Source organism: Cynoglossus semilaevis, chromosome 17, assembly GCF_000523025.1.
Source record: "Cynoglossus semilaevis isolate Cse_v1.0 chromosome 17, Cse_v1.0, whole genome shotgun sequence".
In the NCBI taxonomy this organism is placed as follows: Eukaryota; Metazoa; Chordata; class Actinopteri; order Pleuronectiformes; family Cynoglossidae; genus Cynoglossus; species Cynoglossus semilaevis.
Window position 1 is genome coordinate 1,862,521 of NC_024323.1, and position 16,334 is coordinate 1,878,854.

Here is a 16,334-nt window from a genome sequence, read left to right on the forward strand (position 1 = left end):
AATAAAAACAAATGGAAAAGTTAACAGCACAGCACAAACTGTAAAAACTTTAGAACTTTTTTAAGAAGCCTTTTGTAAAGTAAGCAAAAAGCCAGTTGTGGTATCTGTCTTCTATTTATGGCCTCTCACCGCCCCCCCCCTTCCCCCCACGCCTCCCCCACGCCTCCCGCCTCTCACCTCCTCCACAGACTTACGTCAGCACAAAGTTGTTTTCATGAATGGAGGGGGCGGTCACGAGGAGCCAGTGACGTAAGCGCTTGCGGAAGCAGAGCGTGGAATGTTGGTACATTGCCCCTGTTTTGTAGAGGATTTTTTTTTTTAATGTATTTTCAGTGACGAGTGCGAGGAGGAGACACCGCCGCTGCTGCTGCCGCTGCCGGAGACACGTCTGACCCAAAAACTCTGCTGTGACTAGAAGACAGACTGTGCGACGGTGACCAGGGGGAAAACTAAGTCTACTACAACAACAAGCGCCGCCGCCGCCGCCGCTGTGACTTTTTTACTTCTCCGTCTCCATCATTACCCTCGCTCCGGAGCTGGAAGGCAGTCCACAGAGGTGAGATTATTTCCGTTTTCAAAAGGCTGACTTGGATGTTCTTGACTTTCTGGAGCCTCAACTCCTGGCCGGTACATTCTTATATTACAGAACTGAGACATTAAAAAAAAAAATATTTTCACACCGTCACCACTCATCTTCACCAGCAGAAATAGCAGTTTAAGCCGAGTGTTATGTTGACATGTTTGGCACACGTGCTGTGGTGGAGTAAAAGTATCTCAGAGTTGAAGCAACCGGTTGTCTTTATTTTTTATTGCTAGTTTAAGTCACATTAAGTTAAGACTGGCAGGAAATTCCTTTTAAATTCCACACATTTTTACAAAAACACACATTTACTGTAACTTTCCTAAACCTTACATGACCGAATTAAAGAAGTTAAGCCTAAAGAAGTTCCACATAAATAATGGAATAACTTAATAAACACATGTTTGTGGTGAATGTGGGCAGGACTCTTACTTTGAAGTCAGTCATGACTCTTTCTTTCTTCTTTCTTTTACTTTCAGTAAAGGTCTAAATCGTTAACATTTTCTTTGAAATAAATATTTGAGATTTTTGGAGAGAGAGAGAAAAAAGATTAAATCTAACAATTTTGACCCTTTCCCCCCCAGAACTCTTGACTTTATGATTGTTCTGTTTTTCTAACATAATGGCTTTGAAGTCAGTCATAGTCAGAATTCTCACTTTTTCTCTTTAGAATTTCAAGATTAAAGTTAGACTTTAAAGATTTTTGCTGTTGTTTATAACTATCGTTTTAACTCACATTTTTTTTTACACTTTTAACATGCTATAAAAAGATTCAAAAAATATTTGATGAGTTGTTGACTAAATGGCCACTATATCTATAACCTGTTGCTGAATGAGCTTTTTTGAATATGTTACATTTTAGACCATTTTCAAGCCTCTATAATGTAGTTCCTGTTTTATTTATATATATAACATTTTTGTTCCTTTTTTTAATTTCATGGACTATGAGTCATAAAAACATAATGAGTCATAAAATCACCATAATTTTTTTTTTGTTGTTGCTTATTTATAATCTATGTCTTAGTGCCTCAAGTGGGCTTTAAATAGATTGCGTTTGATTGAAATCGATTTAAAATCAAATGCATTTCGTTCAGGTTCTCGGCACTTCAAAGCCACCTAAAAGAAACATCAGCCATGCTTTGACATTGGAAGGCAACACGTGGTCTGCATTTTAGACATGTGGGACAAAGGGCAAGAGTTGGAGTCAGACCACCAGCACTGAGTGGCCCTCCAAGAGCAGCAACAAGCAGGAGCAGGAAGAGTGCATGTTTCCACACACAATAAATCAGTCTGCAAAGACGTTGTCTTATCTACGGCCAAACTAGGTCAATTTTTGATGAAAAACAAATGTAAAAAAAAAAAACCCCAACAGGTTTTCATGCTAATTCTTAGAATAATGTTTTGTGTGTTGTAAGCCTTCTTAGCTAACCTGCTTATGCAGTTTATAACTGCTTTGGATGACATGAGTCTTTTTCTAGACTAGACTGTTTAGACTTCTGTTTTTATTCATATGTTAGGAAGCAATCTGCATGTTTTAGTTATCATGAGTTGTTCTTCGCCAACATTGCACAACCTTTGCTTTGCTCAAGGCGATTGCTAGCCCTGGTTAGCCTTTGAGATTTTTAACAATATTACTAGGCTAACATGACGGTACTATATGTTGGACTTTTCAGTAAGTTTGGGAAATGATTAGGGTTATCTTCTACTTCCTAACTATGGCTATCCTTCCGGCATTTATCCTTTTTCTTTTTAGTTACAGTATGTTTTTCTATGTGTTAAAAACTGAAAATAAGTTGAAATTATAAATATTTACACAAAAATGAAATGTACCTTTAGAACATATTTGACTATATTTTAGTTTGTTGTCTCAGCCGTCGGATAAATAGTGCTTGTGATGAACAGTTGGAAAATCTTGTGCGTGTGAGTAACTCGTTCCACTTTGATAGCCACAGATTTGCGTGTGCGAGGCTTCTATTCAGCCTGATTCATTCTTGTATCTGGTGTGCAACTTTCGCTGCTTCCAGGGAGACAGACAGACAGTATTGGCGGGAACGTCAGCGCAGTCCACTTGTCATAAGGTTAACATGTGGTCACATCTCCGCAGCGATGATTCCTCCTTCAGAAGTGGGGAAATTAGACTGGCTGAGTCACTATTCTGCGGGCACACCTGTGTGTGTGTGTGTGTGTGTGTGACAATGACAGGACACACCGGATGAAATTTCACCTGCAGCCACAGGATGTAGTTGGACGATGTGCGCTTCAGCAGCTAGGATTTCTCATTTCCACTGGTTAGCCAGCCAGCAGTGATTAATGAAAGGCTGCAGAATGCAGAGCGTTTTTTGTTTTTTTTTCGCTGGTGAAGTTTTGTGAAAGTGGAATAGCTGTGGTCAGTGGTGTGATGACTCACAGGGAACATGGTTGATGTTTTGCTCTTTTTACTGGAAAAATATGAAGAGTCAGTGTGGATTCAACGCAGCCCGGTATTGCACAAGGCATTCCGAAGGAGAATGTGTCAACAGGTCTGTGGTCGGTCCATGAAAAGTGACTGTCTGACAGTAGGGCCATTTGTCGGCAGGGAGGCAGAGTCTGGGGCTCAAGTGGTGGCCCGGAGGCTTTTTAAAGGTACCGTGTGCACAGCACATAAAGCTCCTTCTCTCTTCCCTGATGGGGTCAAGGGTTATGAGTTGTCAAATTTAAAGTCGGGGAAACTGTTTTGCAAGTTCATGTAATACATTTAGTTTTAAAGCGCTGTGATTAATCAGTCGGAAGTTGGAATAAGACAAACAGCAGGAGCAGAGTGTGGAGTGTTGGTTGGAGAGCAGATCCGACCAACTGCTGCCAACATTCGCTTGTTGTTAGCGTAAGCTTTTAATTGCAGCTCTTCCAACTTTGAACTTGCTTCAACATTTTCTAAACCAAGGCTGTCAAACTAATTGGCTTGATTAGATTTCTAGTGGCCAGACCACAATTATAACACAATTACCTATAAATAACAATAAGTCCATGTTTTCCCCCATTTGTTTGCATGCAAAGAAGTAGTATATTGGAAAATAATCATACTTAAATTTTACAGAACATCACGAACATGTGTTAAAAATATTTTACAGAACATCACGAACATGTGTTTGTGTTTTTTACATTCAAAATTCATTAAGTGGGCCAGATTGAAACCCCTGGTTTTGTGGTATGATTTTAACAGTTACAAAGCAAAAAAAATACAAGTAGAGGGCAGATTATGGGCTGATTGTTCATTATCGGTAATTTTTTATACAAGGTTACAGTTGAATTTAAGGGCTGAAAATAAAGTACTTGGCCACATGGTGGAACATTGGTTTCATCTGTATAGAGTTTTTCCTGGGTTCTTCCTCCAGTCCAAAATATGTGGATTAAACATAAGGTTGATTAGAGACTGGTGGTAGGCGTGAGTACCGAGGTGAACTGTTATTTGTCTCTATATTTGTGATGGTCTGGTCAGGCGGAAAAGTAATATTTAGAAGTACCCCGGTTACTGCCATTATTTATTTTTCTGCTTTGTCAGTTGCTTATTTTGTTGAGAAATGACTGAGGCTTATTTGCTGATTCAATTGCTCATCCTTTTCCTCGGTAACTCCCTGATTCCATGATGACTCAAACGTCACCCCGGCAGCAACACAAGCACTGTACAACAGTCACAGTTTGTGCTGTCACTTATTATGGACCAGCTCAGTGGCTGGCTGTAATGAATGATCTTTACATAAATGTAGTTTATACAGAATCAATAATAGCAGTATATTTGTCCCGGCGAGAGTTAATGAGAACCATTATGTTTTGGACATAACTGGTATTTACCAGGTAGTAAAAACCTGGTAAAATACAACCTTGCACTTGACCTTGATTTAAATCCTAGCGTTGGAGACTGCGTGAAATACATTTTGCTCAAATATTCTGTGACTTCTCCTCCCTTTTGCACCAACGTTCCGGTGGTCATTCCAACCATTTCCAAGGTTCTCTGTACTTTTCCTTCCTCCCAAATGAAACAACGGGAGTTTCCAGGAAACGTCAGATCGGGAGGGTGTGTGATTCCCTGCCGCTGGTCCTCGCTTTTACCAGTAAACAGCGTGACTCACTGCTCAACTATGCTCTCCATTTCCTTCACATAGTATCCCACCAAATGTGCTTCGCTGGAGAAAGAGCAGACTGCTGCGAGAGCACTGCAGTCTAAAAAGCAAAGTCTCTCCACCTCCCTGAGAAAAAGGCAAAAAAAAAAAAAAAAAAAATGCAAAGAGGACAAGTTTTTTTTTCTCTTCCTCACAGGAATGCATTTGACTCTCAGTCTGCGTTCTGCTCAGCCACAAACACAAAGGGAAGAAAAACAAAGAGGGCAGACACAAGCCTGCTCTGCATTTATCACTGAAGCATGAGCACACACGTCTTTGATGTCCTGTTTGTTTTAGGGAGAAGACTGGGCCCCGCAGTTACCTGAAGCACAGCCTTGAACTTGAACGTTGTTAAACGCGGTGCTGTTGTATCTTGAACAAACTGCAACAAAACAGGACTGACAACGGTGGCAACCGAAGTCTAATTACTGCTCCTGACTGCAGGGAGCAAAGTGGTTCAGGTGACACTTTTATGTCTGATCGCAAAATAACGTCAAATCTGCGTGTTGATGACGCGCAACAACCAACCTGTCAACTTATGTTGGAACTCTGTTACGATGTGGTGTAACTCGATTTGCACGATAGGACGGCACTCGCATTCTTCACATACGTACCTGTGTTTCTCACCTAACATGCTAGCACAGCGGTGACATCATACACACAAAATCTATTGTAACACAATCCAATGTATGGCATACAACCAGCGAATGTAAACAACAATGTCTTCTGTGTATTATAATTATGTTAATAATTTAAGCTTTATTGAGAAATAATTGTGTTAACAACAGATCCACCCCTTTGAGGACTCGTGTATAGTTCCCGTGTGAACTAGTTGGCGAGCTTGTCATTGTTATGTTATTTTTAGAAAGATCCTGAAGAGTACACATAAATGCTGACCCCAAATCAGCTTGCTTTGTATAAACAGATAGTTAGTGGTTATTATTCAGAAGTTGATATTAATTGATTCCATCTTGCAGCTATGATGAAAAACAATTAAAGATTGCCCAGAGGGAAACATGAAAGTCATTTTTCAAATATCTACAAACCGCAGTTTGTGCGCATTTCATGGCGATGCGTCATTGTTCCGCCTGCCTGCGTCCTTTTTGATGTAGGGAGCAGAATGCGTTTAATGGCAGACCTGCTACTTTGTTCTTTGGGTTCGAAATATTTCTCTGAGGGACTTTGATGGGATCCCTTCGAACCGAAAGAGTTGAAAACAAAGCGAGGCTGGTTTCACCATCTGCCGAACCAACGTGTTCTAAAAACAACTGCTTCAGAAGTTTTTGACATCCTGTGTGCGCCAACTCCACGTAAACAAAATGCACCTTTTCACTCAGGAATGTCACCGCGTTTTGATGTCAGCCATGCATATATATATATCTTCTACCGTGGTGTCTGGATTCACCCACTAAAAAGAGAAGTTTTCTCTTCAAGGCCACAACTATTTTTTTCTGTCCTCCTTAGCTCAGTTTATGATCTAGTTTTTATTAAACCAAATATTATCAAGGTTATACAACAAGTCAGACACTTTGGGCCAACAATAAACAACTATCTTTAAATGGTGCAGGTAAATGAACGATTCTTAAACATTGTGCTGTAGTACAACTGTAAAAAAAAAAAAGCCTTTGTTTGTCTATGTCACAGTGACAGACGGAACGATAAAATAATCTCTCACTAAGTAGCACCTAAAGGTGTTAAAGATCTTATTGTGTTTCTTTAATTCCTGTCAGTGTATCAGCGGTATGTTCAACTAAATGCGAAACCCAGGTTTCACGCTGATCTATCTATCTATCTGCTAACAACGGTAACAATGCTATCTATCTATCTATCTATCTATAAAAGCATGACATTTATAGTCCTAAACATCACATCCCATAGAATCAGTTGATGGTCAGGTGGTGTTGTTGTTGTACATGACCACGTCTGTCTCCCCCCTGACCAACGTTTGGCAGACCCCTGTTCTTTGAAAAGCTGAGGTGGTCGACTCCTGACAATCTCACATGTGCTCACAGGCTGCAGCTTTGATTTGTTTGGGCAGGCGTACGATGTGAGACTCCGGTGAATTCCAGACATTTTGTGAATTTTGCAGCCGTTGTTTTACAAGGGGGACCGTCTGAGCTCCACCCCCATGGCTGAGTGCATCACAGGACACACATTCAGGCTGCATGTTTCTTCTCCAGCTCAGCTCTTTGCCTTCTGTGCACATGTGCGCTCACTCAGGAATGCACTTTTCTTTTCCGTGTCCCACATCTGTAGCCCTTTTTCTTTGACGTGTTTTTTCACAGAAAAACGAACGCGAGCTCCGGGATGTGATCCGTGACTTGTTGTCAGACACATTTCAGTCTTGTCTATGTGGCAGAATCCTTCAAGTGTGGATTTCCTCTTGAGGAATGCTTGGCGTCATGTTCAGGAAAACCATGTCCATATGTGAGTTGCAAAAACATAAGCACATGCCTCAAGAATTTCAGGAAAACAACCTGGCCTCTCAGCCCGAGCTGGAGGCCCCCGCTCTGCTTTTCCATGATCTTTGAGAAGAAATAGACCCAGGGACCCCCCTCTGACGCAACTCCACTCAAGATACAAAGTTTAGGCCAACTTGGCTTCAAGAGAGCTTTCTATTTCTACTTCTCGACCCTCATTTTAAATTTCAATTATTTCCTTGCTGCATGTGTCGAGTCGAACACACCAGAAAGAGCAACAGATGTTCCCTGAATCTCCAAACAGCAGTTTATTTGGCTCTGGGTTTAGTTGTTGTGTTGGCTTATTCGCCTCACATCTGTTTATTTTACTAAGTTAAGAGACTTTGAGGTTCATCTGTTTGCAGAGAAACCACAGAACAGTCTGGAGACGGAAGAATTAACAACAACAAAAAAAAGACTTTTAGCAGATAGATACAGATACAAACAAACAAGCATAAAAGTGAAATAATTTACTCCATTTAGCAGATAGATACAGATACAAACAAGCACGTCTTTAAGTCGATAAAAGTGAAATAATTTACTCCCCTGGCTGGAATGCAGCACTAAACCATTCCAGAGCCTCCCTTGTACTTCGGATTACAGACTTCTTCATTTTAATTTATGTTTTTAATAATAAAGACCCAAAACTGCATTCCAAGTATCTACACGTAGCACGTAGCATAACTACTCCAGTTTGCCTAGGAACAATATATATTCCTAATTCTTCAGTCTAAATTGACCACATTGAAACATCTGAGCGTGATTGGTTGATTGTCTCTATATATGGCCCTGTGATGGACTGGGAACTGTCCAGGGTATATTCGTCTTCCACCATTGATTGCCTTGACTGGCTTCAGCTCCTCCTGCAACCCATACAAGGATTGTGTAATGGAATGAATGGATAGAATTGAACAGAAACAGCTGGATCAGTGACTGCACTGAAATAGAATCTGTCTGAGCAGAAAACAGATCAGAGATCGACTTTGTGACTTCTTAAAGGACGGAACTATTCCTAAAGACTCTCCCTGTAATCTCCGAGATGAAGCACTGGTGCCCCAAGATTTATCCGTCAGTTTATAAAATATGGTAAATATCCCAAAAAGTAGCAGCCACACCCTGACTTCACAGTATTCCTCCAAGAAGGCCACAGCTAACAGGGCTGCAGGGAGCATTTGCCCCTCTTACTGACATATCACTTATCACATGCTTGCTCAAACTGTTTAGTTGGCAGAAACTTGTATCAGCAGTGCGGAGCTAAATATATCTGCAAGAGTTAAATAAGGGCATGGAGCGGCTCAGGAAAGCCCAGTTGTAAGAGGATCCAAGCAGCAGCGAGAGACACAGACTAGGAACTGACGGACGACATTGTCTCGTAGCAGAAAATACATCGGTGACTATAAAGGAAAGTATTTCCCAGTGACTCTCCACCGCCAGGAATTTTCCACATGCATATCAGACGGGCCCCGTAACGTTCAGCACGAGTGTAGATGTTATGCTGATGTGATGGTTTGTTTTAAAGTCTCCAGTGATGAAGCAGTGGACAGGACTTTGACCCCGTACACCCCCCCCCCCCCCCCCCCACCCCATCCCCTCAAACATCAAGAGATACGGGTTGTGAAAGGTGTCCTGGAGGTATAAACACAACTCCAAGGCCCCCATTTTCTTGCTATGTATAGACCGGCGTTGTGGTTATGAATGAGACTTGTTTATTCTTTTGCTGGACCATGTGACTCCCACTTCCACGCCCATTGCCCAGGGTGTTTCCATGGCAGTGGAACAGTGCACTTGCAGTCATGCTGGTCCGCTGCTCCTGAAATGGAGCCTTGGGGGGATGTGTGTGCCTCACACAGGTTCACAGCTCAGCATTCTTGCCCCTGTTTTTGGCTACAGTCTGGCTCCTCTGAAAAACATTAGCTTAACTGCCCCCAGAGAAGAAGAGCAGCGGTCGAACGATAGTTTGCCTGCCCCCAGAGAAGAAGAGCAGCGGTCAAACGATAGTTGCAAAGTGGCGTGAGAGAAGCACAGAAGGTTTCTTAAGTTGTTCAATTCAATAAACTACACAGGCCTCCGATTGACCGTGTAGTAAACAGAGGCGCGCTCCTCTGCGCTGGTACGGTACCTTGCTGCCCTCTGCTGGCGAAAGCGTCCCCAGCATGCAAACACAAATGTTGACGTATGACATAACAGTGGATTTCAGTTCCGAGTGCCAGATTAAACAGATGTCACGCTGTTCCTACAACAACTGAATCAACAAAAATAATAATTATATGATTATTCAAAATTATTTAAGAAGTAACATAGTGAAGTTGGGGGTCTTAGCCAAATAGTCTGAGCAATATATCGCTCTGCTTGAATACAGAACTTGTTCCATACTGAAAACCCAGTCTGTCCCCACTTTTCTCTCCCTTAGTGCAGTACTCGAGTTTTAGTCTCACAGTTTCTTCTCCTTGCTTTTCAGCGTGTCTTCTGAGAGCTTCTGTCCTGTTGTCCGCATGCAGGGAATGACTACTCATTTTAAAACCAGCAAAGCTTTAAAGGTATGTGTGTGGGATCTGAGAGTGATCAATGCAACTTTTCACGTGTTCATCAATTGTCAACATGTTTGACGTGTGCCTCCTCTGACCGCAGGTCAAGAAGGAGGTGGTGGAAAATGCCCCTGCCCTCAGCGATGACGAGCTGGTGGCCATGTCAGTACGGGAGCTCAACCAGCACCTGCGGGGGCTGACCAAAGAGGACGTGGTGCGGTTGAAGCAGAGGCGACGGACCCTGAAGAACCGAGGCTACGCCGCCAGCTGCCGCATCAAACGTGTGACCCAGAAGGAGGAGCTGGAAAGACAAAAGATTGAGCTGCAGCACGAGGTGGACAAGCTGGCACGGGAGAACGCCAGCATGAGACTGGAGTTGGATGCCTTACGGGCCAAGTACGAGGCTCTTCAGTGTTTCGCCCGGACTGTCACCCGTGGACCCCTCCCGCCGGGCAAAGTGGCGACCACCAGTGTGATCACCATCGTCAAGTCCAATTCCAGCCCCACCCCGTTTTCAGCCCCGTCCTAGTGTTGACAGGACTGGGCTCCGATGCTCCTGCCTGGTCCTGACCCTGCCAGACCCTGTTCATCCTATACTGAGAAGACGCTCAGTAGTCAGACTGAGGGATGGGATGGGGGAGGCGAGCTCTATGTGATGTAACTTGGATTTCATAACTGCATCTGGCTTCTTTCTGTCTGATTCACACAACCTACACTGTCTGTGCACTGTGCAAATCCACGCCCCGCACTCTCAGCACCGGCGAGCCTTTGTGACCCACTGGCCCGACTGAGAGCAGACATTCGCTTTTACTTAGGTGTGAAACAAAATAGGAGTTTGCAATGCCTTAATGTGGCAGTACTAGCCTACTAATCACTAGAGAGTTCAGATGGGAAACAATGTGACAGCAAAGTTAAATTACAGTGGGAAGAGAAGAGTCTTTATAGAGGAGATAAAGGCCGACAGATACAGCAGGTGGCGCTGGGCCAAGTCAAGACAAGCGTTTGTGTATTGGATTCTGATAGTTCATACAGCCTTCGTCCGATTTTTGTTTTTCATAGATATTGCGTTGGACTTCAAACCAAGCTGAACATAGACTTGAACCCTAGAGACCCTACGAAAAAAAGTCCCCTGTTGTCAAACAGACCGGTGTTAACCTACTGGTCCGCAGCAGTGAAACCGTAGACCTGACATCTAAGACGTTCAGAAGTAGTAAGTGAACTGGATAAGAGGCCTATCATCCCAGAGGTTGTTCGGCCTCTAGGGGAGGGCTGAATACTTGAAGAATGAGTTGTTATGATAGACAATACAGTACAGGTCACCCACACCCTGACCCTGTTACAGGATGTTAGTCAAACCGGAGTATTCAGCTCTTAGAAGCAGAAACTATCATTGAAACCTTAGCCCAGTTCAGTAGCCTCCTCAAACAAACCCTCAAGATGAAACCTGGATGACGGAGAACCTTCACAGACACTTTTTTGATCTCTTCTATCTTGATTACTCAGTGCTCAGTCATGATGTGCAGTTATTTCTCCGCGGGGGATGGAAGTATCATTTTTAAATGACTTTGATGCAGAGTAAAAAATATCCCCACACTCCTTAATAACAGGCCCTTGCCGTGCCTTTTACGTACGTACTAGCAAGTTCCCCTCAGACTAGCTCTAGTCCAGGGGTCACCAACCGTTTTGAAACTGAGAGTTAGTCATACAAAGAGCTACTTGTTTGATACAGACTCTCCCGAACAGTGTAATAATAATAATTAGTTCCGGGACATAGAATAGTAGACACTCTTCTTACCATCGTCACTGAAAGTGGAACTGATTCAAAAAGCACAGTAACAGTACAATTTTTGACTTTGAATTGAATTTTTTTAGGAAACTATTGTACGATTCATGATACGGTCTTTTTACACATAGCACTTAATGGGAAAACTGTCAAAAATGCAGTATAAAAGAAAAACCAAAATGGCAACAGACAGAAGCTCTTTGTGAAGTAACCAGGACTTGCTGTACGTGCACAATGATCACAGGTGGTGTGACCACTCACTCTCTCACTGCAAAGTCACACCCCGGGTGTAACTGAGGATGGTTCTGCTGCAGCACTTACTGGCTGACGTGTTTCCTTGACATGCCACTCTTTGATAGATAATCCATATTGGATACAGTGTGACGAGGGCGGTCCTTACGAGTGAATTGCGAATCGGCTGAATTTCCTGTATATTACAGACCATGCGAGACGACAAAAGCTCCCACCGCCTCCTGTTTTTTTTGTTTTAACTCCGTCCACACAGAGAAAGACAATCATTCCTACTGCTCTCTCACCAGACGTGCCTCTGCCGGTGTCGGTCACTTTGAAACAGTAGCCGTTTTCACCTTTGCTTTTGACACACTCTTTGCAAGAGAACTCCTGACGACCTATCTCTACACGCAAAAGCCCAACAAAGACGGTGGCGCCGTCACTACACACACTTCCTTCTGTTGTCTTCGTCTATCTCCTCGGAGATATTTGAATATAATATTCACTTGAAATTCTAAGTCGTTCTTACCGAGGATCCATTCCTTATTTTGGGAGTGAAGTTTTTTGGAGATTGTTAAATGTCAGGATTTTCTCTTGGCTAAGAGGACATGACTGTTCCGCCCCCCGACCCCTCACCTCCCGTTCCATAGCTGCAACAGAACAGTTTGGGGAACTTGCTGCTGTACAACCTGCTGTGATTTTTATGGCGGGGGCATTGCTGTGTTCTAACTCTAACATTTTGTATATTTTCACCTGGTTTCTATGTAGATATACAACTAATGTCCTCTTTCCGATACCTAGTTTTCTATGCATATACAGTATATAGAATTTATAAATATTTAAATACATATATATATATATTACATATTTTTCTATATTTATGTCTTTTGCTATCTTGGGAGTGGTGTGACTATGTAATCTTTAGACGTCGAATCATTTTGAATTTTTCTTTCTTTTTTTTTTTTGTTTCCAAAAAGTCATAATGTTACAATTAGGAATACTGATCCATCCACAGGACACAAGACATCTGATTGGATGTAAGGACAATATGCAGATTGAGCTAGAAAAATACTTGACAGGCCTGATGTAAATTCATATGAAGACTCTAATACCATTGTTATTACACACACAAACATATATGTATGCATGTGTATTTGTATACATGTATGTGTATATATATTTGATAAAGTATATAAATATATATACACATGCATACATTTATAAACATACAGTATCTATATACTATGTCATAACACACATATATGCATATATATACATACATATATATTTGTATGTATGTTCATACATACAATGTCTGTGTTTGTCTAAAAAAGACTCAATTTGAATCCATGGCTCAAAAAAAAAAAAAAAAAAATGCGGCCTACATCCATGTTTTTGTCCGTACCGATGGTCACAGTACTCCTACATACAGCCATAAAGAGAAACCCATTTGTATAACTTATACCTTCTTGTGTGTATTTATAGCCCATGAAGTTGAATCCACACAGATACGATCTCACACCAGCGGATGTTTGAGTTTGACTGCTATTTCACCTTGTAAGAAAATAGCACATTGTTCTGTTTCTTTTTTTTTTAAAATAGTAACTTAAAATAGACAAATAATGCGTATAAAATACAAACGTTGGTATAATATTCACCGTGGACTCTCATGCGCAGCTTGTGTGCCAACTTCGAGACGACCTTTGCCGTCGGTAATGCTTTTGTGACTGCTCACGGACCTTAGCTGACAGAAAGTCCGAAGCTGCTGTAGGCAAGTCACGTGACTCAGTGGAACATGTTTACATAAATGCCAGAGACGTACACCAAAATATGATTTGTACATGACGAGACTGCCCTAAGCTAGTTAGCGACGGTCACAACAGAACAAAAACCTTCTTAGCTTAAGCTTTACAACAATGCCTTTGAGGCTCTAGCTTATTCCTTGATCAGCTTTGGACGTGTCAGGATCACAGGTGGACGCTACGTTTAGTGACGTCACTACTTGAATTGAGATTAAAGTAGTGTGTACAAGTAGTATACTGCAATCAAAGACAACCCTACCTACAGGCGAAACGAGTACTTTTTCTGTGATCTGCTAATACCTTAAACAGTGGTTCTTCAATGATCAAATCTAGAGAATACTTCATGGCAGCAGCGTTACCGGATCTTAAATGTTGACGTATTGTACCAGGTTTACTACAGTTTTCCCCATAGCACATGTACTCTTTATTACTTTAGTGTGTCATTTTGTGCCAAGTTGTACATCCCCACGTGATTTTGGAATTTTCTTTCATATTTGTACACCATAGTGATACTACTAATTATTGTAATTTAAGCCAATCTTGCCATAACATTTACTGCTTAGTGCAGAAATATTAGAAAGGTAACAAAAAAAAAATGAAGGAAAAAACTGATTTAGTTACCATCGTTCTCCACCAGAGGGCGTTCTTAACACAAATTAACGCTATCTAGTTCCTTCTGCCACGTTAAATGACTGGTTAGAGATCAAGTTAGATGTACAATAGTAAAACATAAATGACTTATTCGAAAAACGGTTAAAAATAAATAAATTACACAGAATACCAGGAAGTAACTAGCAAAGTAAATAAACTTTAAACTTGGATTTGCTAAACAAAAGTAACTAGCAAAGTAAATAAACTTTATACACACTTTCCAACCTGAATTTTCCAGGTCGTATTCTCACAAATCCCACTTACTTTTAAATCTAGTAATTTGTTGCCAGCCCACACTGGAAACTGATTGGTTGGATTTGCTAAACAGACCAATCAGGCTGTTCTGTGCACAGCTTCCTTCCAAATTCTGTGTATGTGTTTTGTTTGAAGGTACCCATAAGCCACCATTTAAGAACCACTGCTTTAAAGTGAAGCTTCATTCTTAATTTATATTGCGTTACGCCAACACTTGCCAGACTGAGTAATAAACATTTTCAGACAAAGCACTTTTCCACCAAAATAAAAGCAACAAAACTTTTCTTCAAAGTTTAATTTACAAAGCAATATGCTGTTATGAATATTTAAAAGGAAAATAAAATAAAAAACAAACATTACCTTCTGTGGATGTTTACTAAAACTGGTCTGAACTGCTTTCCTTCCTCTGAGTGAAGCCTGTTGTTGCCAGGAGCTGTTTAGAGATTTTCTTTTTCTTTTTTGTTTTTTTTGTTACGACAATGCAATTCTATGCACGCAAACGAGGTTTTCACTAAAAAGACTATGGACCTAAAAATTCCTTTATGAAAATGTCTTGTAGAACATAAGCTAAACACACAGCCCTGCAAGCTACAGAGTTTATATCAGTGGAAAGTCAGCGTTACTGTTGTACAGGTGGTTAGTGCGGGGACGACGCGGGCGTGGGCGGAATTCACAGGAAGTTGCGTCAACAGCGGCAGTTTTTTTTTTTTGTGTGTACTTGAAAGATATCTCTAAGAAGGATAGAAACAAAGCAGCCGCTCCAGGGCTCTTTACCTTTCAGCTTGTCATTATTCTGCTCATGTATGTATTTGTGTTTTTATATTTATTTTCATTGATTTGTGTAATTAAAGCGAAATAAACACCTAAATTATTTTTCATTTCACACGCATTTATTCACGTGCACTCGAGAAATTGTTACTGCCTTTATTTGGAATGTGGTAAATATAAGAAGATAAAAGTTAAATAAAGTTTGTTTTTCCTGTTACATTTATTTACATTTATTCAGATTTCATTAGACGAGGGCAGATGTCCAATTTATCCCCAGTTTCCCTGACTTTTTTTTTTCCAAAATAATGCAATTACAAAAGTACAACTACAACTACAAAAGTAGAATCTCACCAAAACAAGAAAATCAAATTTCAGGTTTTGTCCATTTAAAAGTAAAAATTTAATTTGTCATCTGGACCGTAAATAGGTCCGCTCCCCTCACTTTGAGAACCACCGAATCAATCTACACACAGGGAAAACACACCAACATTATACCAAACCATTAGTAACCCACGGGGGTCAAACCAGTGATCTTCTTGCAGTAAGGCAAGAACACTAACCACTAATCCACTGTATGGCTCTAAAATTACAACAACAGGTGAGATAAAATATCTGAGCTGGTGCATCTCGACTGAGGGCTCCAATCATGTGACCGCACAAGTGAGTAATCCAGCTACTCACACAGCATAACAAACTAATTAATTCTAGAAAAAAAAAAAAACAATGTCTCTGAAGTCATCAGACATTTGTGTTGTCAAAGTGGGGCCACAAGCTGAAAAAGGTTACGAACCACAGCGAGTTCATAACATATGCAAGGCGATTTAATCAAAATTCTAATTCTTTAATTCCACTTATAATCAAGCGTATGGTTACCAGAAACGACGTCTCCCATAATGCATGTTGAAGTCTGCCCGCCTCCTGGCTTCCTGTTCAATCAATGTTAATCCTGTTTGACCTGCGACTATGGCCGTGTTGTTGAGTGGCCGAGTACGTGACCTGAATGAAACGAAGAAGACGTTATCATGCATACAGACATGGTAATGATAGTTTCGTGGAAGGTTTCTCAAACTATGGTTCTGGGGCAGGCAGTTGACGGTAGGTTGTTTCACATTGGACCACAGAGAAAAAAATAAAATAAATAATA

General features: G+C 41.2%; 1 protein-coding gene across 1 annotated transcript; it reads left to right on the forward strand.

Annotated features, from left to right (window-relative positions):
• The first annotated feature begins 204 nt into the window (after positions 1-204).
• Positions 205-14,124, forward strand: mafk (v-maf avian musculoaponeurotic fibrosarcoma oncogene homolog K). Its single transcript, XM_008329271.2, has 3 exons — positions 205-556; positions 9,634-9,712; positions 9,804-14,124. Exons 2-3 carry the CDS (start codon positions 9,668-9,670, stop codon positions 10,227-10,229), a joined length of 471 nt encoding a protein of 156 aa, XP_008327493.1. The 5' UTR covers positions 205-556; positions 9,634-9,667; the 3' UTR covers positions 10,230-14,124.
• Positions 14,125-16,334: the final 2,210 nt, after the last annotated feature.